The sequence below is a fragment of the Hemicordylus capensis genome, chromosome 1 (assembly GCF_027244095.1).
Source record: "Hemicordylus capensis ecotype Gifberg chromosome 1, rHemCap1.1.pri, whole genome shotgun sequence".
Taxonomy (NCBI): Eukaryota; Metazoa; Chordata; class Lepidosauria; order Squamata; family Cordylidae; genus Hemicordylus; species Hemicordylus capensis.
In genome coordinates this window covers 196,329,241-196,356,991 of record NC_069657.1, presented here as the reverse complement: position 1 = coordinate 196,356,991, position 27,751 = coordinate 196,329,241, and the positions used below count along the sequence as shown (strand labels likewise).

General features: G+C 46.0%; 1 protein-coding gene across 2 annotated transcripts; it reads right to left on the bottom strand.

Annotated features, from left to right (window-relative positions):
- On the bottom strand, positions 1-26,538 carry GORASP2 (golgi reassembly stacking protein 2). 2 transcript variants are annotated; one of them, XM_053284610.1, is made up of 10 exons: positions 26,410-26,538; positions 14,915-14,995; positions 12,171-12,374; positions 9,935-10,021; positions 9,269-9,399; positions 7,704-7,836; positions 7,401-7,521; positions 5,593-5,670; positions 3,167-3,277; positions 1-869 (listed from the first exon to the last, which is right to left on the bottom strand). In XM_053284610.1, exons 3-10 carry the CDS (start codon positions 12,312-12,314, stop codon positions 520-522), a joined length of 1,155 nt encoding a protein of 384 aa, XP_053140585.1. In that variant the 5' UTR covers positions 12,315-12,374; positions 14,915-14,995; positions 26,410-26,538; the 3' UTR covers positions 1-519. The 2 variants fall into 2 exon arrangements, with proteins under 2 accessions (XP_053140585.1, XP_053140584.1); XM_053284609.1 differs by lacking the exon at positions 26,410-26,538 and adding an exon at positions 26,163-26,399.
- Between the last annotated feature and the right edge of the window lie 1,213 nt (positions 26,539-27,751).

The following is a 27,751-nucleotide window of genomic DNA, read 5'->3' as shown; positions in this document are numbered from 1 at the left end:
TCACACTCTGAATTTTTAATAAAACAGCTTTAGTTTGAAGGTGTTTATAGAGCTAAAATGTACAACTTGGACAAAAGTAAACACTTTCTCCTCCTCACAATGTATTACCAAGATTCTTATTCTTGTAAAGTACAAGAAATATGGTATTCAAATGCCACAAGCATGAACTGCTTCTTCATTTCCAACAGAAGAAAAACTTGGAGGGGAAAGAGTAAGCAAAGAGGCCTACAGAAGTCAGACTGAATTTAAAAAAATACCTCAGATTTTGGCAGCTGAAGTCTGCATATTCTACCTTGATATTTTTCCTCCTTTTAAATAGAAGCACTTCCTCCCCCTCTTCCCTCCCCACACCAAGCACACTGTAAAAAGCCCAGACCCTCTTCCTTCCATCACTCTCCGTATATTTACAGGAATCCTAATAGCAAAATACAAACTATCATGGAATTAATGGTAGTTTGCATTTTAAATATTTATCCCATTGCTGAATAAATACATCAACCCCAATCCAAAGGTTTGAAGTTATGATGATGATTCAGAAGTGAGTGCATCTGTGGCTAACGATGCTGGTTTCTCGTTGAGTGTGGTTGATCCATCTCCCCTCTCTTCAGGAGCAGATGCCTTGGCGGTGGCGGCAGCAGCGCTGGGAGCCGGAGGATCCAGGGCAAACGCCGAGGTTTGTTCCACACTTGCAGTAGTGCCAGGATTAGCAGAGAAGCTTGCCATTTGAGGAGCAGAGGAAAGCAAATCGGGAGGCAGCGTGGACACTTCCGCGACCAATGGAAACTGTGCAAGGAATTCTGGCGACAGAGGTGGCATCCCAGAGAGGTTGATTGGAGGCATGGGAGGCAAGGAAGGAAGAGGTGGCAAACCTAAGAAGATGAACACACACACACATCACACAAGTCACATTTACTGTCAATCTTTTCACACTCATACATTTTCTCTCATAGCCTCCAGAGCTAGAGAACTACATATTTTTCGGAGGCACTGTGGTAGCAGAGAGAAGGGTGTGTGGGAATAAATGAAAATTGCCTCCGCCCCGCATATGTGCAACCTTAGTCAATATACGAGCCCATGTCTAGACACTCAATGTATTCCATGTAGCACCACTCTTAATATCAACGGTCTGAGTTGTTCCAATGGCACTTAGAGAATACATGTGCCCTGTTCCCATCAGATACAGTGCAATGTCACTCTCCAAGCTTGCCGCATAATTCCCCTCATGTAGCAAACATGGAACAACTTGTGTATGGAAAAACCTTTTCCGTGTACAGTCTGAGTTCCCTCACATAAGATGCCTACACAGGAAAATAACTGCTCCAAATAATATGGAAGTGCTCCTGCCCACAATCCTGCAGCATTTAGGGGAGTGAGGCCCAGTACGAAAAGGCCGTCTCTATGGAATGGAGCAGATACCTGTACATGTGCTTGGACAAGGTCTGCTCAGCCCTGTGTGGCAAAGTACAAGGAAGCCTTCTGTGCCCACCAACCCTCTGGATCTCAGCCAATATCTGCTCCGAAAGGACTCCAAAGAATGGCTAGCAAGCACCAAAGTCTCCTGCTGCAGCAAATGATGCAGACCTCTCGGATCCTACTGCACACGTGTTTTAGTAAGTTGGCCAAACTGGCAAGCTTGCATGTATACAGGAGGAAACACCAACTAGCCCAGTTTTAATGTATTTTCTACTGTCTTGTCGATTATGCCCTGCAAACCACCAGTTCCAGGAAGGCAGCAGGAGCTGTAGTTCACTTAACAGCAGTTTCACGTCCTTAAGCTCACATATGTAATGTTAGCACTTCACCCAATACTTTACTTTTTGGCAAATACTCACACCCTTGCCAATATTTTTGCCACACAGCATAAGCCCGCTGCGCAGGTTCAATACAGGAGACCCTTGCTTTTTGTAGGGGTTCTGTTCCAGGAAACACCTGCGGGACAGTGAACCTGCAATATCTGAGTGCTTAACCTCACCCCCCAAATGGGGCTGGGTTTGGCACTCAGGCAGGAGAGTGGCTAGGAAACGGAGAGTGTCCCAGCCACTCAGACTGCCTCCAAGTCTCCCTGAGCACCAGATGGCAAGCAGGGAGATGGGAAGCACTCTCCCTGCTGCTGCACAGGGCGGCTAGAAGAGGCCGTGCGAGTAGCGTAGAGAGGCAGGGAAGGCGGCACCCAGCCACTTGCCCCACTTCTTAAAGTCTCCTCCTGGGAGTGGGAACAAGTGGCCGTGAGCCTTCCTCGCTTCCTCCCTAAGCCCCAGAAGACTTAAGAGACTTTAAGGCTTTTGGCACGCCAGGAGGCTTAAAGAGGCAGCGTGAGTGGCTGGAAATTCAGTTATTTGCGAGGAGAGAAAACCACGAATAGATGGAATTACCTCCATGAGAGCTGAATTAGCATGTAGGCAGGGGGCCCGCTAATAGGTGAATCCAAGCAGTGAGAACCTGTGGGAAATGAGGGTCTCGTGTACTCCTTTCCGATCTTTTTTTAAAGCTTAGAACTATGCTTGTGGTAAAAAAAAGAATTAAACGTCTGAATGCGCTTTGCTGGTCCACTTTCCCTTGCTCCCCAAATACCTATTTAGGTTACTGCTGCATTCAGGGTGGCGTGTGCTCCACGTGAATAAATAAATACAGTAGATTAAAATTTGGTGCCAATTCCAAATTCTGCAACCTGCATAAATTATGCAAACTGAGCAGAGCTGTATAACTTCTTCGATTTCACGTCATTTCATCGGGTCTTGCTAGTGACCAGGAGGGAGAATGAGCTGCAGGCTACGCTGAAGCTCTGCATCCGACGACGGGGAATTCTGTCTCGCCAACCCTCTGGCTCCTGGTCTTTCAGCTGGCACTGTCTACACAGCTCCAAGTATACGTGCTAGAAACTTGCTGCTATTAATTAAGAACACACACTGAGAAGGAAGCGGAATGTTTCACTCAAGACTACACCTCTGTGCATTCTGCACTCCTGCAGCATATACAAAGCCCTGAATATTTCAGTGCCAAGAGCCATGACACTAATTCCATAATACTGACTGAGCAAACAACTGAATGCCTTATTACTATATTTCACATCATGTAAGTTCCATAACATCCAAGTATAACTGAGGAATGGACTACACATGCGAATGTGGTTTATCAGAAGTCAGTATAGAAATCTGTAGCAACATACCAGGATGTCCAATGTCTGATAATCCAGGACCAGGAATTAAGTGCGGGGCAGGTAAATTAAGGTTTGGGATATTACCCAGATTAGGAAGTCCTGTCGGTAAAGGCATCAGTCCTAAGTAGCATGGAAAAACAGGCAGTTTCAACAGTATGAACACACAAAACGTAGCATGGATATTACGTTTCAGAAGTTCCATAAACATGGCAAAATGCTTAAAATTTGCTCTGTATGGGGAACTGTGCCCTGATCCAGCCATGGTGATGTGCCTGAGGAAGTGGGTTTTGGAGTGTCCATTGCCCGCTGGATCAGCAACTGTGTGCATGGCACAGATCAGATAATGGGAGCACTTTTCACTTGACAAGACTTCTGACTTCAAGCGAAGCCCAGGGGAGGCGGGGCTGGGCTCAGGCCCCTTTGCTTCTCCTGAACAGGTGACCAGGGTTGAAAGCGACAGCCATCTCAGAGGCAAGTGGTGCTGTTGTAGACGCATCTATAGAGCAAATGTGTGCCTCAGGATCAGGGTCCTTGTGGCCCAGAAGAGGGAATGTCAGGAGCAATGTCTTCTTCAGGGAGACAGCTACACTATTGTTTTGTTTTTTGTTAATTCTCCTTGTAAAACTCTCACACAGTCTTAACCATTTGACATTAGGGAAGCCATTTCTTCGGTGGCTTTCAAAGAATTACATGCATATTGCTCAAGCAGAATAGAAAAACAGCTCAACTAAGTGACATTTTGGTTGAGGAAAGTAGACATCTCCAAAATTACCATTTTACTCACACGCACACCCCTTTAATATGTTCTGCCTACACTGGAACATTCGCCCAATGGCAATATATGGCTTCTTCCTAAAATGCTGTTCTGCTTTCCCCACTGATTGTGCATTCCAGTATGTATACAGAACCTGCTAGGGTTCAAGCATTTAATAACAAAACCTCCACATAATTACAATTCATTACATTTCCCTGCCCCTGCAACCTGGTATTAACCAGGCTTTCTGTAAATAAAACTCTCTTTCAGGTATGGAAGTATCCTGAATACAGCACACACACCCCTCCATATCACTTATTCAAGTACAGCTGATCTGTGTTAGGAGTCAAATCATGTGCTTCAATCCCAACTGCAGCTTGGTAAATGGCAATTTGGTAGTCTCTGCAGTGCCATCTTTGCTCTTGAGGAAGACCAGGCCAGACTCCAGGCATTTAGAAAACATTCCTCTTTAGAAATTATTATTTAGAAATTATTTAGACGTTATTCACGCTGACTGCAGTTTTTCTGGGTGATGGGGGAGAGGGGACAGGCTGTCTATGGTGTTAGGATGTCTTGTCTTAAATTTTGACTGGTATAGTTCATAAATACAATTTTTAAGGAGATGTTAGGTGCTTTAGGAACTTTGTAGTTTAGAACACACATGATCTGCTTATAAATAAGCCTCATGTCATCTAGATTCTTACATTAGGACTGCAAAACTTGTGATTGTTTTAAATGATAGATCAGCCAACGAAAGCTTTCATAAGCAGGGACCAATATCTACTGGTGGGGCTGTGATTAAAGGCACTCATTGTTAATATCCTTGTCTGGAAATGTTGGCATAAGAGGGAATGAAAGAGAAGTGTTTTTTTCACATAAATAGGCTGTTTTCATAATTCTACAGTTTCCACTACCTCAAAAAGGGCATCCTGAGAGAGGTTTTGGCAATAGGCAAGTGCATTTAAATTTAATTAAAATAATATCATAGGCAGATCAACTGGTTGGCACTCTACTTCCTACAAATACTTCATGGATCCCAAATACTAATTTGGATTGAACTACAGTGGTCCCTCGACTTACAAACTACTCGACATAAGTATTTTTCGAGTTACAAACGGCAGTTTTAGATCCGGTTTTAGATGCCGTTTTTTCGACTTACAAATTTTTAGATGGGGTTTCCTCGACTTACAAATTTTTAGATGGGGTTTCCTTGACTTGCCTGCCTGTTTACTGCCTGTTTATTCTTGAAAAGAAATGTTCCTGTGCAGTTTGCAAGCCTTACTGGGGGTCTGGGTCTTTTTCTAGGCTCCGGAACGCATTAATCCGTTCCCAATGCATTCCTATGGGAAACCGCTTTTCGACTTACGAATTTTTCGACTTACAAATGTGCATTCGGAACGGATTAATTTCGTAAGTAGAGGGACCACTGTATTTATCTCCATCTTAAGCACATGAAGAACCAATACATTTAAAGTGACAATATTACGGGAGAATGTGAATAATGTGAATAGCTGCCTGGATTTTCAACACAAGTAGATTAATGCAGTGACTGCATCATACTTGCTCAGCATTTTGAAGTTCTAGTGAACTGAACTGAACAAGTCTTGGATCCCTGCCATCTTGAAAATATGCCTTTCATGAATTTTCCAGGAGATTTCTCATTCACGTTACCACCACTTACCTGGTAATGTCACTGCTGGGTTAACTGGAGTAAGAGTCTGACTTGCTGGGGGAGGCAATAACGGTACTGTAGGAACACCTAATGAATAAAATGTTAACACGGCACATAATAAAACCCAAGAATATTATACTAGTGCTTCCATTCAACTATTCTCAGACCCATACTCTTCCCTAAGTTTCATTCCAAACAATTCCTTATGAAAAATGTGTCCCGAGAAACATTTGTGATTTTGAACCCTGCATGTTAGCGGGACAGAATTCCCAAACAGAGCAGACAGACTGTACATTTCTAGTGCTCCAAATCTGCATCTTTTCCTGCCTATTCCTAATGCTGGAATGAACCTCAAGAGCTAGATTTATTTATTTTTTTAAATGATAACCTGATGATAATCGACAATCAGGATATTAGATGTAACATCCATGTAACAATGTAACATCTCCAAGTGGGCTGGTACAGAGGATACTTCCCCCAACTGGGCCCAGCCCACGGGATAAGAAGCGAGTGTGCCACCACCTCAAGGGTGCCACTCCTTAGTCACATGGGAGGAGGTTTGCTCTGCATCACTCCTGTACACGGTCCGACTACTACAGTGTTGGGGCTGCTGGCCTGGCAGGGGGTGGTCTGGATGAACTGCACCCCCATGCAATTAAGGAATGATGGGGGAGATAGGCACTCTCATGTCTATTCTGCAGGGAGGACTGGCCAGGCAAAGCATCACCTGAACAGCAAATGCAATGAAGTATCATTGCAAAGTATCATCCAGTCAAATGCAATGAAGCTCACTGGGTTATCCCAAGCAGTGTGTCTCTGCGTCCCACTTCATAGTGTTATGGAGAGCATAACTTGAGTTCAGAGCATAACTTGGAGTTCAGTGGTAGCAAACAGCCACTGCATGCCTTTTCCTGGGACTTGGTTTACAGTGGACTTGTGAGGAACTACATCTTGCAGCCCAAACCAGTTTGCTTCCTGCTGTGTCAGCATTCATGTGCTAAGGCTGGCACTCACAAATGCAGCTAGCTTTTCTCTCCCATTCTACCACACTTCTAAAGTATTTGGCAACAGAAGGCATTCTGCTTCTCATTGCGAAGCGCAGGGCCGTCCTATGACATGGGAACAGACATATCTGAAGTTGCACTGAACTCTGAAGGCAGCCCCCTCCAAATACAGCCTATCATCCAGCAATCCCTCACTTTACAATGTCACAGCTAGGGGTGTGCACGGAACCGCAGAGCTGCGGTCCGGCACTGAGTGGGGGGTTCCTTTAAGGGCAGGGGAGGGTTTACTTACCCCTCCCGCCGCTTTCCCCCCTCCAGCGTGCATATTCTATGTAGTAATTGGGGCGGCATGATACCTCCCTGATGCCCCTTCTCCCACTTGAGTGCAAAAAGCTGCACGGAGCCTTTTGCGCACACGTGCTTCACGTCTCCCCGATGTGCGTGCGCATGTGCAAAAGGCTCCGTGCAGCCTTTTGCACTCAAGTGGGAGAAGGGGCGGCAGGGAGGCATCCTGCCGCCCCAACTGCTACATAGAATACGCGCGCTGGAGGGGGGAAAGCGGTGGGAGGGGTAAGTAAATCCTCCCCCGCCCTTAAAGGAACCCCCCCACCCGAACCGAACCGGCCAGGTCCGGACCAGTCTGGAGGCCTTTAGAATGGCCTCCGGACCGGTCCAGGCCCATCCCTAGTGACAGCTTAAAAGTCAGCAAGACCCATTGGTCTATTAGATTTCAAAGGGGGTGGGGGCAGAATCTACACATAACGTTCAGCCTCACTCGTGTTCAGGCAACATGATTAAGGAAACAAGACAAACCTGCATTGAGCACATTTGTGACTGTAGATGTTGAGTTAATGGAAAGTCCGGCCAGAGCCTGTTCCGTTCCTGTTGTTCCAGGTGGCATGGAGGGTGGGGGATTAACTGAAGAGAGCTGGACCTGATTTCAAGAAAGAAAGAAAGACAGCCAATGTGAGAGTGTGTACACTGAGACAGCAACAACAAATCAATGCTTAGAAAGAGACCCGCAGTTGTGTCAGCGCAAGGTTGCGTTACAGTGTGCAACTCGCAGGTACGCTCCTCTCAGCAGAGCACAAGTCACAAAATACCACTGCAACTTACTTCAGTAAAACCATCTTTGAGTGGGCTGACCGACGTATTAGACAACTTTCCTGGCAGAGAAATTTTCTTCCCTTCTTCAAAAGGGCGCGTAGGTATTCGATGCAAGTATCCATAACCAATGCCACAACCTAGGCTTTTTAAAAAGATGAATACAAAAGTTAAAACAGCCTAAAAGATAAGCAATTTGCTCTTTGTTGAGGAGTAGACTTTTTGGAAATGTATCTGTTATATTATCAGGACTCGAAGGGCAACTGTGATTAGTTTTACTTCACTTGTATTATTGCCACCATGTAGGAGTCTTGTTTAAAGGGGAGAACTTAAATGTGGCTTTATCAAAAGTGGCTCATTCATCTTTCCCAACATATTAGGAGGCTGCACACTTTATTAGTTTGGAGCTTGCCTTGGAGCTCTTTATTTGCAAATGTATGACTAGCTGGGGATTTGAAATAAAGCTCCCCAATTAGATCAATTACTGTTAAACAAACTGGCTGGCAACCTAACGAAGCACAAGCGGACGGCAGGGACAAGACAGAGGCATCTGTGTAACTCCCCGAGTCCCAGCATGCAGAGAGAGAGAGAGCTTGGAAGAGTTTCACATGGGCCCCAGTTGCATCCCCAAAGTCCCTCTTTATATGTGCACTTCATTCGTTGGATGTCAGTCGGTGCCTATTAAATCATATATATGGGGGGCGGGGTGGGGGGAGAATGGTAACAAGATTGAAAGCTCTCCCCACAGTGAGGCATGGGAATCTTTATACACGGTAAGACTTTTGTAAAAAGGAAGGTAGCACATTCGAATGTACAAAATATAGATAGCATGGCATGCAATGATATCTCCCAAGCAACCTGATGTTTTGGGATAAACAATCATTTTAAAATTTAACTTAAGGGCAGATTATAATTAACAGACTGAAAAACCCACAGTTCTATTACTTCCTTGTTTTGTACCTTGGAATGTACTTGGAAATACAAATTATTTATTTATTAAATAAAACTGAAACAAAAGTGACTTCCCTCCTACCACTTATACTCCCAGAACAGAATCCAGGGAGAAATTGTGGATCATAAGAAGCTGCCATATACTGAGTCGGTCCATCTAGCTGACTATTGTCTACACAGACTGGCAGCGGCTTCTCCAAAGTTGCAGGCAGGAATTTTTCTCAGCTCTATCCTGGAGTTGCCAGGGAGGGAACTTGGAACCTTCTGCTCTTCCCAGAGCAGCTTCATCCCCTGAGGGGAATATCTTACAGTGCTCACACACGTCAAGTCTCTTTCATATGCAACCAGGGTGGACCCTGCTTAGCTAAGGGGACAAGTCATGCTTGCTACCACAAGACCAGTTCTTGTGGTCATATGAGTAGTTTCACTAAAAAGATGACTTGCACCTCCCCCTTTCCCCCCTACACAGGTGAGATTAAAAACACACACACGTTGGGATCCTCAGTGGCTCTGCTAACTCAGAGTGAGTGAATACCCACGTAGCAGTTGTTCAGCCCTTCAGTCATGGCTCCAGCCCTCTCCTTTGGTACAAATCTGGCCGTAAAGAATCAACAACACTTTCTTACCTTCCTTCTCCACCCCATGCAGAGTTTGGGGTAATCACCACCTCCCGACAATTATCTGTATCTGTGTTGTACACATAAAGCTTCAGCGGTTTGCTTTCATGTGTCTCAATAAGGGAGAATAAGTCTTCAGACTGAGGGGGGAAAGGAGAATTTTAGTTGATCTGTAATATAAATAAGCTGGCATCTCATTTCACTCACATCTACTACAGCCCTTCAGCTATGATATGTGATACTTTACCGTAGAGAAGAAGGACTGAGTCTATTACTGCAACAGATGTTAGCTTATATTTCATGTCAATCTATATACAAACACTCAAGTTGAACTTCCTGAGTAGTTTACACTAGCTGTATCAGATGTGTCAAATTTTGCCATTTAACTCGCAAGTCTTTGATACAGACCAGGCCTGCTCAACCTTGCGCCCCGCCCCCCGCAGCTGTTTTTAGACTAGAACTCCCATAATCCCCAGCCACAGTGGCCAATAGCCAGGGATTATGGGAGTTGTAGGCCACTATCTGCTGAAGGGCCAAAGTTGAGCAGCCCTGATATGGACTCAAACAAAAAACCCTACAATGCCTGCCCCCAAACCGATTCTGACAAATGTAATTCAAGTGTTAAAATTGCCCCAGCATTGCTATTTGTCTTTAACCAATGAAATCTACACGCACCTCATTCATGACAGTATCTGCGCCGATTATGTAGTCACTATGAGGTCTAAGACCTGCAAGCGCAGCAGGAGAATTTGGTTCAACTTCCTAATTTGAAGACAAAATTGAAGGAGAGAAGTGAAAGCTTCGTTATAGAAGGCAGCCGTCTTTGGTTCAAAAGCACCCGCACCTGAAATCAGTGACACTCACAATGGCTTTGTTGCCCTCTTCTTGCCACCCCCCGACCTAACTGTACAACCTCTGGCTTACAGCTAAATTATACAGCACTCCTTTGGGTATGCAAGGGAGGGGAAAATGCAAGCAACTGTGAGATCCTGAGCCCTTCCTCACGATCAGTGAGAAAGGGCTACTCACTTGTGGGGAGGAAGCCCGAAAGTGCTTACCTCCCTGCACATGAGCAGGTGGCCTTCCTTGGGCAGGCAGACTGCCCGGCCAGACCAGTACCAGCTCCTGCCAGTAGCTCCGGGGCTTGAGGTGCCGGGATGCGCTGCCATGCGCCACCCGCCAGAGCTCCAATAATGCACCGTGCGAGAGCGTGGTTCATTATGGGGTCCCCAGCTCCCCTCCCCGAACCTGCCGGCCATGGCTGCAAGCAGCTGTGGCTGACACACAATCGCTCAAATGGGATGTGGATGAACTGGTCTGCGCACTCCTGGGAGGTGGGGTGGAGTCCTTTAAGGGGCAGGGAGGGTACCCTTACCTGCCCTGCCTCTTTCCCCCCACTGGCAGTCTCCCCAAAAGAGTTGGTGAGGGGCTGCAGTGTACCTCCTTGCAGTCCCGTTTAGTGTCATGACGTAAATGGCCAACACCCGTGCTGAATGCCTGCTGAACGTTGAATGGCTGATGCCTGCTTAATGGGGCTGTAAGGAGGTACACTGCAGCCCAACACCAACGGGGGAAAGTGCCGGCAGGGGAAAAACAGCAGGGCAGGTAAGGGCACCCTCCCTCCCCCTTAAAGTACCCCCCTCCCGCCTCCGAACCACCTCGAATGCTGGACTTGCGAATCAGTTCGGTGCTCCAGAAAAAGGACACCAAACTGGTTCATGCACATCCCTATCTGCTACCGTGTGCTGCTGGAACTGGTCCTGATCCTGGCGGTTCACATGCCTGTGCAAACCTGGGCTGGGCTCCCTTAGCCTGATTTTGCACACATGTGTGAACAGCCTCAAAATGTACCCCAAACAGCAACACACTGTCAAACCTAATTTTGACCAAAACCAAACCCAATTTTGTATGACAGTGGATGTAAAGGTCTCACACCCATTTCTTGCCCATGGCCATCATGACCATTGCGCTCTGCCAAGATTTCCCTAGTGTATGAGCTAAAGCAAGATATGTGAGGCATAGGAAGCTGCCCCTAGTCCAGAGAACTATGGCAGAAGATGGTGTGCATGTAGAATCACGGTGCAAGCTTGTGCATGGGCTGCTGAGTGAGGGATCCATATGGGGGAGAATGTAAGTTGTTGACACGCATTTTGTTGAATGCCATTTTTTTGTCCCTGCACAGACACTTTTGTGCACCTTAACCACACAAGAATCTCTTTCAGTGCAGTCAGTTTTTTCTGAATCTGGGTATGCATTGAATTGAATAATGAAAATTCTACTTATTTTAATGACCTAGCATTTCATTCAATAAGAACTGGCAAAGCACAGGGAATAGGAAGAGCACTACTCCTAGGCTTCTAAGTGGTGGCTGGGGTCAATGAGCTAGGGTGAAGACCGAGCCACAGCTGCATCTCCCAGCCTCACTTCCCACCCCAGCTGCCTCCCCTCTCTCTTTTTTCTCCAACTCTCTAGCCCGAGTCACCTGGGCTGGTCTTTTGCCTGGCTGGGGGTTTCGAATACCAACCCAAGAGATTGGTATTTGCCATGGCTTCCCTACCTGGGCAAATGACCAGTCTGCACGGCTTGGGGCAGAGGGAGAAGACCAATTAAGGGACTCGGCTGCGGCTTGTTCTCTGCCCCCACATCCAGTTCCTCACACCAGCGAACTCCGAGACTTACTAAAATGAACTGGCATTACACAGAATCACAGGTGTGCTTGTACAACACACACAAGTTTCATTTAGAGCTTGTGTGAGAGGTTCCCACAGGAAAAGTTCCCACTCTAGAGCTGCAATCCTGCTCACAAAATTAAGAATGGAGAAGTCCTATTAAAGCCAGGAGGATCTGGATGCCCAGATTTGCAACAAGTTACTTCCTCTGCTATGATAATGCTTTGGAAGCTCATACTTACCAGCACGTGCCATACGTTTTCGTTGGCCCCGTCAAAGCTGCAAAAACGAATGCTCACTCCCAGCAGACCTTGCCCACCCCACATGTTGCTGGGAGTTACTGATGTCTCTCTGAGCTCCAGTGTTTTGCTGCTGTACACGAGCATCTTGACAGGTTTTTCCACATTGGCTTTCAACAGGTCCTTGAGGGTGTCATTGTCTTTATTCTGGGAAAGATGTGCAAGTATCATTTAAGAGTTCCTTTACAGTTAGGTTCATGGCTATAGCAGCATTTCACAGCCAACAGCAGAAAAAGTACAGAAATAGGAGATCTTCGTGAAATTTTTAAGAGAGAACAATTAAAAGTCACGACTAAACATTCAGGTATAAGAATCCCTACTTACTAAAGACCAAGATGCCAGCACAATGTAATGAAACATGATGGTGCATTTGTACAAAAGGGACAAATTGTACCTAGTGCAAATACAAAATGGACATGCTAATGCAAATATTTAGCATTATGCCAAACTATTTTTGCATGCTTTGCTACTGATGGAATTTGGAACCACCAGCATGCACCAAAAGGTCCTCTCCAGGTTTCCATTGTTAAAGTTTGGAAGTCAGAAGCATTAAACTCCCACATTTTTACACATAAACACTTTTAAAAATCAAGTGGATTGCAGTCCAGAAGTTTGACTAATTATTTCCAGTTCATGGTCTGGAAATACGCACACAGAGAACTTGTCTTCCACCCACCACGACCCCAGATTGAATACCACAAAAATTTGTACTTTAACTTCAATTTCCTCCTCAGTTTCAAAGGAGACTATTACTGCAAATCTATGTTTTGTTTGTGATGTTCTACATTAGACATGACTGAACATCTTGTAAATGAAGGACAGTCCTGTCTGACTCTCACATACAATCCCAAATGCACCTGATTTATAACATTCCTCCAGGCAGCATGAAACTGGAATCCCAGGCAGCATTGGGTGCCATCCAAGTCTCTGCTACAGCAGTGCATGGTGGGTGGGAGGCACGTTCTGTGTGGGCAAAGATATCCTTATGCAAGCAGAAGAGGTCCTTGCACAAGCATAACTCTCCTTCCACCGGGGAATGAGCTTCTGTCAATGATATGCTGCCGTGAAAAAGGGTTGGATGCTGCCCATTCAGGGTCGTAGCAAGGTTGGAGGCCCTCCAGTCCTGAAAATGGCTTCCCTGCTGGATATCCCCCGCCCGACACTGACATGTTGGTGTAAGGGGATATGGCCGGCATCCGTGCACAGCTGATTAATGCTTCATCAGCTGGCTGAGTGCTTCCTTTCGCTTGTGAGCAGTGGTCGCTCTAATTTTTTCCATCTCTGTGTGGAATGAGTTTTGTTCTGGGCAGCAGCATCAAGGCAGTGTGCGCGCACCTGCATTCAGAGAGGGGCCTTCCTGATTCAACCTAAGTGGGATCTAAAATTAACTGAGCAGACATCAGAAAAATTGTGATTGCGCGCACTTGCGCACGCCTTAGAAGAAACAGTGCAAGAGAAAGAAAGCACTCAGCTGGTGAATGAAGTGCTTTCCGGCTGGGAGAGGCCGGAAAGCATGTCCAAGTTCTGATGCTGGCCACGCCCCCTGACACCAGTGTGCTTTGGGCACCAGTTCAAGTGCCAGACATGGACATGTCACCCATTGGCTTCTCTGTGGGCGAGCACTTTGTTCACCGGAAGGTGCCTTGAGGGGCAAGGCGGCCCCCAGATAACAGCAGCCAGGGGACATTTGTCCCTCCTGTTCAATGCTGACTATGCCCCTGTACCCACTGTAAATAAGATCTCAGGAGATTGTCACCCACCCCATTCTGCTTGGATAGATTTCTCCTCTCTGACATTTTCTACCTTAACATCATGTAACTTTCATGGAGGAAATGGGGTCAGGCTGCTGCATTTCTTTCCTTCTTAGAAGGCATGGGAAAATACAGGCAGAGCCACTGCCTTGCTGTCTCCATCTTTGTTTGCTTAACATGACCTGTGGTAGGTGCCAGGACAGGAACAAAGCCAAAAATGGGGAACAGCCACTTCTTATTTCAGCAGCAATCTATCGACAAAACCTCATGTTTGAGGAATCTATATCTGGATCAACAGTTTTCCCTTGGCAACTCTGTGCCAAAGAGCGACAAAAATAGCTAACAATTGGCAACTTCCTCAAAAGGCTTTTGGGGTGGACTCTTTTTGAGTGTTGGAAGAGCCCCTACTCTCCTGGGGCTAGATCTAACAAGTCACATCACTATAGAAGTCTAGAAAGCCAGCGTGGTGTAGTGGTTAGAATGCCGGACTAGGACTGGGGAGACCCGAGTTCAAATCCCCATTCAGCCATGAGACTTGCTGGGTGACTCTGGGCCAGTCACTTCTCTCTCATCCTAACCTACTTCACAGGGTTGATGTGAGGAGAAATTTAAGTATGTAGTACACCGCTCTGGGCTCCATGGAGGAAGAACGGGATTTCAAAAATGTAATAAATAAATAAATAAATGTTTCGAAATACACTAATAATCATAGGGAAAGATCAAGTTGCAAATTTAGCTTGGAATTTTGGTTCTTAAATATCCACCCATAAGCTAGGGCTTCAATAAGCAGCCTCTTACAGATGTTGGCCTAAAACTCTCATCTCCTTGGCTCCTGACCCTTGTGACTGAATATGATGGAACTACAGTGAGCTGCAGCTTCAGATCCCTGCCATCAATCCAATACTCACAACCGTTCTGCACAAGGAGTGAACTTACCAGTCTTGAATTGTTAATAGATACAATAAAATCAAAGAATGGCTCCAGTCCAGCTCTATGTCCTGGTGAATTTTCTTGCACCTGTAAAAACAAGTCTTGCATCAGAGATTCGTGAGAAAATACAAAAGATTTGAAAGTGAAAAACATCTCTTAGCCTGAAATTCCCAAACAAGGGTCAATAAATACAGTCAGCAGGTAAGCCTCCAGTATTATTATTATTATTATTTATTCGATTTCTATACCGCCCTTCCAAAAATGGCTCAGGGCGGTTTACACAGAGAAGTAATAAATAAATAAAATGGATCCCTGTCCCCAAAGGGCTCACAATCTAAAAAGAAACATCAGATAGACACCAGCAACAGTCACTGGAGGTACTGTGCTGGGGGTGGATAGGGCCAGTTACTCTCCGCCTGCTAAATAAAGAGAATCACCATGGTAAAAGGTGCCTCTTTGCCCAGTTAGCAGGGTCACTTGCCTGATCCCAGTACACTTGCCACTGGAGGAACACATTGTTTAAAAGCCACTGGCAGCACAGGGAGGCATCAATGTCATAAGTCAGAAGGGAAAGGATGCCACACACATACACACGCTTGCCATTTCTTCTCTGTAACATCCTCTCAGGCAGCAGATACGTACTACTTTGCTTCAATGGAGCAGGAAGTGAAAAATTCAACCCTTGCTGGCTTATAAAAACAGTGGCTGGTTACCCAGCCCAACCAAAACCTGTGTACCCATGTTCCCAAACCACTGACGGAAGATTAATAAGCAACAGCCAGTCAAACGTGCTGGAGTAGGCGCCTCAGGAATGACAGCCTTTGAGATCTTGTTCTTGTTGACATTAATCAGCCCCATTCAAATATAAAACACACAAAGATGTTAGCATCCTGTACGCCCACAGCCAAATGAGACTTCCAGAGATTGCACATAAATCACTGTTAATGGCACAGAAATTGCATGGAACCAGAGGGAGTTTCCAAGAAGCAGGATAACAGAGCAAATATGAGCCCAGGGAACGTTTTCTGCCAGTTGCTAGCTAATGCAGGAATTTGAGGACAGAGCTGTCTTACATGATGATCAAGACAGGGGTGTGTGTGTGTGTGTGTGTATGAGAGAGAGATATCCAGTGAAGAAATAGCAGTTTAAAGGACAATAAAAATGCTGATGGCCTGGCAAGATACTGAATTTAATTAGTTCTCTACTAGTATCTTGCCACTGTCAGAGATGCCACTCACAGCATTTACTTAGATTTCTGACATTGCTTCTTTCTACTACACAGGTGCTTGTTTCCAAGGATCTGGCAAGAGCCTTCAAAGCCAGTGTTAAAAAGCTACATTGCCTGAAGCAGATAGCTTAAATAAATGCTCTAAAACTAAACAAAACCCCTTACTGAGTCACCAGGAAGGCTGTGTGCAGACTGAGCTAGAGTGTCACTTCAATGCCAAGGGGACATCCAAATTCTGCAACAAGAGCAGAATTTTGTGGCTTCCATACATTTCTTCTGCCTGCAAAATTTAGGCTGTTTTTACTAGTCCTAGGGAGGGCCAAGGGCACTGAAGGCCCAAGCTCTAGATATTCTAACCAACCTCTCTTCTGGCTCACTGGTCCACTTTTATAGACATAAGAGCCAGAAACCCAGTTTGAGACAGAGAGAGAGAGAGAGAGAAATCCCAGGTTTCCCGGGATGATGTGCCCTTTCCCAGTTCCACATTTGCAACATCTACAAAAGCTCTGTGTCTCATCTGTAGTGTAAGAGGACAGCCAACAGAGTGAGCACTTCTCAAAGCAAACTTATTCCTAACTTGTGCAAAGCAAGCACATAATTCCATTAGAGATGGCAAGGGGGATGCTCGGTTAGCATATTCAGGTATCTCCAGCCCAGCTAAACATTCTCTGAGCATGTTTTCAACCCTTGACAAATCACTATGTGCTAAATTATCCCTCCTTCCTTGTGCAGTAGCACAGGAACAAATCTCTGAAATGCAAAATTTTGCACTATAGTCAGAAAAGCAACAGTCACTAGGGTCTATTCCATACTGCAAAATTTTCATATAATTGTTTTCAAATTTTAGAGTCACCTTTAAAAAGGTAGCTTAAAAGGTGGTACATTTTGAAATCCAAATATACAAATCCCCATGTATATGATTTTTCTCTCTCTCCAGTTATCATGGGGAAATGTGGCCAGTCAGGAGATTCCAAAGCATTTCAGTATAGCTGTAATTATATTTGACAGGAAATCTAAGCCTGAAGCAGGTATGCAAATAATGCATTTGCCTGGAAATATATGATAAGTAAGAACTGTCACGAAATGATCAGCCAGGAAACCTTCAAGATGCTTTTTAGGCCACTAATGACCAACAATTTCAAATGAACAAACATTCTAGCCACTGATGTGAACTTTTTTTGCATTGCAAGTCTGTCCTAATCAGTGTTTCCTCTAACAGGCATTCCCAGAAGTTGTGGACTACAACTTCCATAATCCCCAGCCAAAGGCCACTGCAGCTGAGGATGCTGGGAGTTGTAGTCAACAACTTCTGGGAATCCCTGTTACAGGGAACACTGGTCCTAATGAGAGCCAGCGTGGTGTAGTGGTTAGAGTGCTGGACTAGGACCGGGGAGACCCGAGTTCAAATCCCCATTCAGCCATGAAACTAGCTGGGTGACTCTGGGCCAGTCACTTCTCTCTCAGCCTAACCTACTTCACAGGGTTGTTGTGAAAGAGAAACTCAAGTATGTAGTAAACCGCTCTGGGCTCCTTGGAGGAAGAGCAGGATATAAATGTAGTAGTAGTAGTAGTAGTAATAATAATAATAACAACAACAACAACGGCATTTACTCAGAAATTAGACCTATTCATTTCAATAAGACAAGATTAAAGCTTTAGGAGGTTAACTACCGTATTTTATGGACTATAAGACTCACTTTTTTCCTCGAAAAATATCCGCCCAAATTCAGGTGCGTCTTATATGTTTTAACAGTTTAATATGTTAAAACTCTGAAAAACTGGATTAAAATTAAGGTGCGTCTTATAGTCCGTAGCGTCTTATAGTCCGTAAAATACGGTATACACATCTAGAACTTGAGAATTTGGAGTTCAATTCAAATAGCTGAAGTTACCGAATATCAGCTTTACGGAACAGATAGGGAGGAGAGCTCGTCTTGTGGTAATCCCTGCTAACTGGGCAAAGAGGCACCTTTTTAATGTGGTCATTCTCTTTACTGAGCAGAGGGAGAGCAACTGGCCCTATCCACTCCCAGCACAGGACCTCCAGTGACTGTTGCTGGTGTCTATCTTACATTTCTTTTTAGATTGTGAGCCTTTTTCAGGGACAGGGAGCCATCTTATTTATTTCTCTCTGCAAACCGCTTTGGAAACTTTTGTTGAAAAGTGGTATATAAATATTTGTTGTTGTGGTAGCAAGCATGACTTGTCCCCTTCGCTAAGCAGGGTCTGCCCTGGTTGCATATGAATGGGAGACTGCATGTGTGAGCACTGTAAGATATTCCCCTTAGGGGATGGAGTCATTCTGAGAAGAGCAGAAGGTTCCAAGTTCCCTCCCTGGCATCTCCAAGACAGGGCTGAGAGAGACTCCCGCCTGCAACCTTGGAGAAGCTGCTGCCAGTTTGTGTAGATAATACTGACCTAGATGGACCAATGGTTTAACTTGGTATATAGCAGCCAATGTTCCTATAGTCTAAGATTTTTAGAAGAAACTCTGCAAAAGTGCCAACCAGTTTCTCAGCTACAAAATGCTGAAGTGAGTAATTTTTGTAGTTGGGTAGAGATATAACGCAATACAACTTTTCAATACACCATCAGCATTAAAAGCAATTCTCGAGTTCGCTCCATTAAAATTGATTTTGTCAGGGTTTTTAAAAACCTATTAAATGCAACAGAACTTCACTGCATTCCTTCAGAAATACCTATTTTTCAGGGAGGAAAAAAATTGTACGTGAATTGATCCAATGGTTACGAGACAATAAATCATGGAGGCGGAGCAGTGAATTTCTTTCAAGTACAGATAAGTCCATTGTTTTAGGCAATTTTATAACTATTCATTTTAGACTAGCTGTAAAAGAAGAGGTGATGAGACAGCAAAGGAAAGGAAAGGAAAGGAAAACCAACCCCTCTTCGTATTCCAATGTATTTCTTGCCAGATCTGCTCAGCATGAAGAACTCTGCTAAGTGGAGCTGGTAGAGTGTACCTCTTGGACAGGGCTGCAGATTAAGAGATCCCAATCTAACACTCTATGGTGGTGACATGGCAACGTCCAAGTCTGAACTCTATGGTGAGAGAAACTGCTAATCTCTCCTTTCTCCAGAGTAGTAGCTTACCTTTAAAGGTAAGGATGTGCCTTTAAAGCTTGCCAGTGTAAGAACTAAAGCCTCTGAATTAAAACCTCTGGTTAGGGCCAATAAACAGAGGAAGTGTTCTCAGTATTTCATTCCATATTTATTCATTCAAAGATTTATCTCCCATCTTTGTTGTAATGGCCGTCCCAAGGCAGTATAAACTGTATTACACACATTCAAATAAAAAATATTAACCCACAATCTCACTCAGCAGCTTCACAAACACGAAATAGTTAATACTAAAACCTCAGGGAGAAATCCCGTAGCAATAACAAGCTATGGCCTTTCGCCATCTTTTAGGCCCTCACCATTGGGTACATGGATCCATTTAAGGGAAGAGAAATCCCACCCAACTTCTTCCAGTGTGACAATATTTCAATCAATTAAATCTAAGGGAGGTCTAATAAGTGGCTGTGAACTTCCTGGCAAAGTCACCACCCACAGATGGGAGAGAACTCATAGTGGTGGATGCCCAAGATGGGCCAAGTTCCAAACACCTTACCAGAAGAAGAAAATTTGGAAGACAGAGTGGTGGCTGGCTAGGAAATCCACATCAAGAGCTGGCTTCTTGAGTAAGGGCTAGACAGTAGCAATCTGGAAGATGTCTTACTCTCAGGAAAGTGTGGACAATTACCAGTAGATATGGGACACAGCACCCATCACAAGTCCTCATATACATGCACACTTCACATTGGTGAAGAGTACAAAGGCAACAAGTAGGGATTAAAAATACACAGAGTGGCCAATTTTTCAACAGGCCACTAGCCTATTTAAAAGGCTAGTGCAGGAGCTGGCAGTCTTTCAGAAGTGGTATGTCAAATCTTCATTTATTCAGTACAATTTAAGGTTTCGTGTGCCAGTTAGGGATGTGCATGAACCACAGTTCAAGCGCTTTTAGGGAAATGGACCACGGCTATCTGCCGTGCTACGCAGCTTCCTGCTGGGGCAGCGTGCATCTCAATAACCCCTGGCACAGTGCCAAAATGCACACGGCATCCGCACATATGCAGGTGCCATTTGTGTAGTACGCAACACCATGCTGACCACGCAAATGGTGCCCATGCATGCATGGACCCCATGTGGATGCTGGCACTGTGCCGGGGTTGTTGCGATGCGCACTAACCTAGCAGGAAGCTGCATGGCACGGCAGAGAACAGGTAAGGACCTGCTCTCCTTTTTCTTAAAATTCTCGGTCCCACTTCCCTAGAAGTGTTCAAACTGCAGTCCATGCACATCTCTAGTGCCAGTGGGGGTGGCGATTGAGGCAGAAAGCAGGCACACGAAGCACAGCGTGTTATTCCGCGCCATGCCATTCTGAAGCCCGCACACACAAGGCAGGGGTGGGGAGCAGTCACCCCCACAGCAGGAGGGATGTGCTCTAACTTCTCAATAGCAGCAACAGAAGCGGTGGCAGAACCGAGCTCCTGCTCCACTCCACATGTCCTCCCTTACTGCCTCTAACAGGTGCTTGATGCTGCCACCGCCACTGTTGCTGCTATTGGGGAATTAGAGCACACCAGCAACAGAAGCAAAGAAGATGGAGGGAGCAGTGGTGGAGGCAGTTGAGAAAAAGCTGCAGTGACAAAGGACAAGAACCCTTCCTGGTTCCATGGCAGGAGCAGGAGCTGCAGCCAGCCCTCCAGCCATGCACGACCGGATCCAGAACCAATCCTCACACCATCCACCTGCCCCAGCAGCACAGAGGGAGTGCCACTCAAAATAATTTCACACGGCACTTGTGGCCTGCGTGCCACAGGTTGCTGACCCCTGGCTAGGGTGTGAAACAGCCAAACCAGAATTTCTTCTATCCATATATTTCTCTTAAACGTACCTGTCGCTAATCCCGTGCGTGGCAGCTTTTGAGAGAGTTCGCGAGCAAGCTGCGGGGGGAGTGAACGGGAAGAAATGGATGGACAAGCGAGAGAGAGGCACCAGGGAAAGTGAGATGGCGGCAGGGTGAAGAAAGCACCGCCAGGGACAAGCGGGGGGTGGCGGCGGCGCTGTGTGTGTTCGCTCACGTGTGTGTGAAGAAAGCGGCAGCTGGGGTATCTGCAAGTGGTGGGGGTGGCAGCGGCCAGCCAGAAAAAGCAGGTGGCCGGCCAGAGGAAAAAAAACATTGGACAGGGGAGGACTGAGAACGAGGGGCCGAGAATGAGAGGTGCAGATGCTCCGTGCCCGGCCCAGCTAGTCTATATATAATTCTCAAAGAGCTGGTGGGAGGGAGGGAGGTCGAGGCGGCGGTGCTGGCGCTACTGCGCACAGCCGAGCAGGCAGCAAAAACAGGGCTGCCAGCCTCCTCGTGAGGAGGATGTGATCTAGCAGCGGAAAGGGTTGCGAGGGAAACTGGCTGAGGGAGAGGAAGGGAGAACTAGGAGCACAGATGCTCTGCGCCTCGGTCAGCTAGTTTATAATGTTTGCTTCCATTGTCTCTGGCCTGAATAAGGACCAATCTCCTCTATCACACTACAGACAACATGAACTTAGCACTGCTAGGATATTAATTGTAAACCGTTTCGGAAGGGCGGTATATAAATCAAATAAATAAATAAATAAATAAATATAAATAAACAAATAAATAAATATTCTCACCGTGCTCATTTTGTGTGCTTGGACTGGGCCTCTTACATTTCCTGCCACTTGACTGCCCTGTTTCTCTCTCTATACATACATCACACCAGTCTACTGTGCATTATACTTCAGGCATTTGATGAGGCTTATGCTACAATACGTCTGTTCATCTTTAAGGTGTCACAATGTGCTGTGGTGTTTTTGCTGCTACAGACCAACACAGCTACCCCTCCAAAAGTGGATCAGATCTAATTATGGTACAATTAATTCAATATTATTTAGTTACTAGTTGAAGACCCAACAAAAATGACAGCGAGAATGACAAGGAACAGTTTTTAGCTTTCTATTTCACCTTTCTACCTCTCCACCTATGTCAGTCTCTTTCCCTCTCTCTTTATGCCTGAACAAGTCCTCTCCTCCTCCCCTGCATCTGTTTTTCTGGTCCTGTACTTCTCCATCCTAGGTTTCCTTCTATTACCTTTCCCATCATTTCTTCTTTCCCTGCATTCCCTTTTGCTATTTATGACAGTGTCAGTTACTGATTTTGTGTGTAATCCCCCCTGCCGCCATTTGTGGGGAAATTTGTGGGCAGCTGTATTTTAAATTGTGCTCTGCAGTATTAGTGATGTAGTTTCTTAGATAGCCAGCAGATTTTGCTCATGTCAACCAGACAGAGATGTGGGGTGAAAAAAATTCCCATACTTTATTTTTCTGTGGAAAACTTTCCATTTCTAAAATTTCTTCTTGACTACTTGAAAACTTTTGAGATACAGTGAGGAGAAGTTTTACTGTACAAACAGAAAAACATGCCAAATCAGATTACAATCTATTTAAAACATCAGGAAATCTGTATAATAATTTTTTTGGAGGAAAATTTGTGCAAATTGTCTGCAAATGAGGAGAAATTTTCCAGAAAACCCAAATCTCCACAACCAGCATTGTGAAGAAGAAAGGAGGCAGGGACTTGAAACTCAGAACAGTGAAATGTTGCTGGCTGCCTGCCTCCCAGAAGCTCGGCCCTCCATGGAAGACAATAACACTTATTTAAAGATAATTAAGATGTTGAGGTGGCAGTTTTCTATAGGAGAAATAAGTGTATATTAGGTCTGAATTCTCTAAACCCTTAAATGTCAGTTTATCTCTAACTCACAGAACATACTTGGAAATTACATATTTTGAATCAGGCCTCAACGAATTATCTTTGGCTTCAGGAACCAAATTTCCCTTGTTTCATGTGGAGGATGAACTCACTGCCTTGCTCGCGTCCATCTGGATTAAGTAGGTGATCGACGACACAACCAGGAGGAGGAGAAAGTTACCCACCTCCATCCTGCTTGCTCACTCCTCAGCCTGGTTGTGTCCGTCCAGGTGCCATTTATAACTTTCCATGTGCCAGGGCAAGATGGTCTCTGAGAACAGTTAAGCTTTGTGTTAGATAGCTGAGTTTCTGACATTGGGGCTCAAACAGTACAATATTACTTCTTGCTATCTGAAGAGTTCAGGACAAGCTGATTCTCTCATTTCATCCCAATCAAGACTGAGATACGGTTAGGAAATAACAAAAGTGAGTTGCTAAGTTCATGCCTCAGAAAAGATATGAATCTAGGTTTCCCACCTGCTACAGAACATAGGTGCTAACTGTGTTTGTTAGCCAATATATAGGGCGTTTAGTTCTTCACTACAGTCTACAGATAATATTCTTTTACAAAATAGACTTATTATTTGGTAAACCTAAATTAAATGATTTCAGTCACTGAAGTTGCACTCCTAGACACACTTGCAAGAAAATAAGCTCCACTGAACGAAATAAATATGCTGAGTAAACATGCTTAGGATCATGCTACACATTCAGCAGTACATGTTAAATATACTTGCCGGGGGCGGGGGGGGGATAACCCTTTCAAATATGTTCAATAAGATATTAGTCATCAAGCAGCTTTCAAAATTGTGACTCAAGCTTCTTTTGCAAGATTACAGGCTTTGAGATGCTTAAACTATCCAACAACTAAGCAAAATAGGAAAAGCAAAACGCACACCTGACCTGGTTGAAAGTTCACTCTATTTTTTCTTTTATTAAGAAATCGTACTTGTTACAATGTTCTCCCATACTCAGAATACTGCTGGATGAAGCAGTCCCAAAGCCAATTATTCTCTTCACGTGGGGCTTGAGAGCACACAGGGTAAAACACCTGAATGCTTACACAAAGTTACTACATAATTTTGTTCATATAGTAAAAGCTGCCACACAGTAGCTTTCTCAAGGCAATTGTTTTGATGTTAATTGGACTATGGTTGGCATGTCCGGTTACAGTTTACCTAGTCTTTACTGAGGATGAACAATGCATTTCGATTCCTCCTTGCTCCGAGCCCTTGAAACAAGAGATCCGTATCTCTCTCCATTATAACCATGTTGTGGCACAGGAATGCTTTCACTGAAGTGAAGAGTTTGAACACCAAGTGGAATAAGCTATAATTTCTTCTTTTGTGGAGTCCCCTTCAAGTGTACTGTAGATGGCTCTACTACACAATAGGTCATCTTTTAAAATGCCATCTTGATACACAGAGCAACAAAGCAAGCATTTATAATATGAACAAAATAAAGCCCCAAAGGATAAACAATCACATCAAATCGCTCATACCTGAATTAAATGAAACTGAAAGTTTCAGAAGCAATGAAACTCTTTTCTTTCTAAAGATTCTCTGTTGCTGTCTTAACTAAAAACTGAAGAGCGCTCACAGGAACATAGGAAGCTATCTTGCTCAGTATTGTCTGTACAGACTGGCAATGGCTTCTCCAAAGGTGCAGGCAGGAGCTCTCAGCCCTATCTTGGAGATGCCAGGGAGGGAGATTGGAACCTTCTGCATGCAAGCACACAGATGCTCTTCCCAGAGTGGGCCCATCCCGAGGGGAATATCTTGCAGTGCTTACACATGTAGTTTCCCATTCAAATGTAACCAAGGCAGACCCTGCTTAGCAAAGCAGACAATTCATGCTTGCTACCACAAGACCAATGAGTTACCATCAATAACACATTGATGTACAAGGACAACTACTAAGTGACAATACCGCCAATCTGTTAAAGTTGGGTAAAATGGAACAGGTTACAGCAACTTCAAGACAGATTACACTTGACACTGCAGAAGCAGCAAGGTCACGGATTCTCTACAGATGAGCTCAAGGCATGGCACACATCTAAGCCTCACATTTCAGACACCTTCTCATTTGGCCATTTCTGCATTTGACATATCTCACTACTGTATAGTGGGCTCCCACTATAGTGTTGAGAAGAGCCAGTGTGGTACAGTGGTTAAAGTGCTGGATTAGGACCAGGAAGACCTGATTTCAAACCCCTATTCAGCCATGAAACTCAATGGGTGACTCTGGGCCAGTCACATATCTCAGCCTAACCTAGCTCGCAGGGTTGTTGTGAGGATAAACACAACCACGTAGACCTTGGAGGAAGAGCAGGATACAAGTGTAAAAATAAAAAAAGTTACTGAGATGGTGGAAATGAACAACTGCCACTGGGGATAATCCATGCTAACTAAAGCATCACTAGCTCACTGAAGCGAGGGACCAAAGCCAATTACAGATAATGCATCAAGGGCATCTGCTTTGGGCCAAGAAAGCTGCAAAGAGAGCCATGCTGCAAAACCAGTATGTGTGTGTGTTGGGGGGGGGGACCACATACACAGGACACTCCCCCTCACTCCAAGGGGTAAATCTGGCGCCTGCATAATGGAGAGCGCCCACCGTGGAACTCAGCAGTCAGTTCTTCTAACCAGAGGCAGGGCAGGGCACAGGCTTGCAGGCGGCCCTGGCATTCCCGAGACCACCTTGGGCGGGCGGCGGGTCCTTGGGTGCTGGGCTATGATGGGGCGGGCAAGGCTCGCCAGGGATGCTTTCTGCGCCCGCCCGCCGCCCTCTCCACCGGCCAAGGGCCTTTAAGGTCAACAGGGCTCCAGAAGAGAGTGGAGCCAAGCAGCTACCAGGAGGGGCTCTTCCTCCCCCGCCCCGACGCTGCATAAGGAGTCAGTTTTGCCATTCAGGTGCGAAGGCGCAAGATTGGGAGTGGACGGGGCGGGGGGGGGGAGAAGAGGGACAAGGCGGCGGAGGCGGCCGCCCCTTTTCCCCAGGGCAGGACGGAGGCGCTCTTGGGGGCGCCCCCCACTCCCCGGCCCTCCCCGCTCCCTCCGCTCCTCCTGCCCACAGCCCAGGCCCAAACCCCAGCGGCGTCCCGCCTCCAGTGAGTCCCACATGCATCCCCACGCCGTGGACTCCCTCCCTCCCAGCCGCCGCCGCCGCCGCCTCCCGACTCAGCCTCGTACTCGCAGGATGTGGTAGCCCTCGGTGCCCCCGCCGGGGATCTCCACGCTCTGCGACAAGCCCATCGCTCAGGCCCAGCGGCGGCGGCTTCTCACGCCCGGCCACACACGCAAACACACACACACACACCCCGCCCTCCTCGCTGCCGCCGCCGCCGCCACACTAAGGACGTGGCACTCCGACGGTCGGAGCCGCGCTGTGCGCAGGCGGAGGCTGGGAAACAGAGGCCCGCCGCGGCCGGCAGCTCACCAAACAGCGCCACCTGCTGGGTGAGGCTGGTGTTGGCGGGGGGGGAACCCCACTCGAGCCGAGAGACAGAGAAAAGGAAGAGTTCGGTGCGCGGAGGCTTCTGGGACGGTGGAATGAGCCGGAAGTAGAATCAGCCTAAAAACAACACGTGTGGGGACGTTGCTACGGCGGCCCGCGCGGGTCATATCCTTATTGTCAGCGTTAATACGTCCACGCGTCGCCTGGCTGCGTTGGAGTCCTGTACCGCTCCCTGGCGGTGCAAGCTGGGAAAGGGGTGCTTGTGAGGGACGTTCTACCTTCCTACACGGCTACCGAAATTTTTCGACATAGGCACAGACCCCTTAGGAAAGGGTCTAAGTCAAAGTAAATAATAATAATAATAATAACAACAAGTTGTTCCAGTAAGAACTAATCAGCAATGTTCTTTTCATTATCCCTGCAGCTGGACTAAATTTGGTCCAAATTGGTCAGGCAGTTCACAAGTTAGCCTATCTGGATCTCAAATGTTCATGCGTCCACTATTTTGGATGGGGTGGATGACATAATTACAAATTGCACCCTTGAAGTGTCCCTATGTGTCACTCACTACAACTGGACCAAATTTGGTTCAAATCAGTTAGACGGTCCACAAGTTAGCCCACTTGCGCCTTGAAAATTCATGCATCTGTCATCTTGAATTGGGGTGGATGACATCATCACAAACGATGCCGTTGAGGTGTGTCCCTACAATGTACCCGATTTGGTTCATATTGGTCCAGGCATTGCAAAGTTGATAGGGGGAGGACAGATACACAGATGGAATGCCGTGTGATCTCATAAACTTACTGGAAAGTAGGCTAAACATCACTTGGAAAAGTACAAACAAGTCAAGCAAACTGAGTAGAACACATTGTTTATCTTACTCATAATCATTATATTGATAGAGGATACAGTGGCATCTTTCTGATCTGAAATACTTATAAGCAGGTCCATCACCTGATTAAAGAAATATTAACCAATTAGGAACATAGGAAGCTGCCATATACTGAGTCAGACCATAGGTCCATCTAGCTTGGTATTGTCTACACAGACTGGCAGTGGCTTCTCCAAGGTTGCGGGCAGGAATCTCAGCCAGAGGCACACTTACCCCCAGACCTTGGGGCCCCGGTCCATGGCCTCCAAGGTCTGGGGGGGCTCCAAATGGCATGGGGGGGGCTCCTGCAGCCACCTCGTGCCTGCTCCACCGCGCCGTACCTCCGGATTTGTTGTTTTTGGCATAAGTTAAGCCGCCATGTGCGAAGCTGGGGGTGGGTGGGTGGATGGGCTGAGCAGGCCTTGCCTCTCCCTGCCAGCGGCACCGGTG

Bases quoted from the DNA above. Each gene is read 5' to 3' on its own strand.
- GORASP2 (XM_053284609.1), bottom strand. From the start codon at position 26,225: ATGGGCTTGTCGCAGAGCGTGGAGATCCCCGGCGGGGGCACCGAGGGC. The intron at 12,375-14,914 runs GTAAGTTCACTC...CATCTTTCCCAG, and splicing joins CTATTAACAATTCAAGACTG to AATAAAGACAATGACACCCT. The intron at 7,522-7,703 runs GTAAGTTGCAGT...TCTTGAAATCAG, and splicing joins TCAAAGATGGTTTTACTGAA to GTCCAGCTCTCTTCAGTTAA.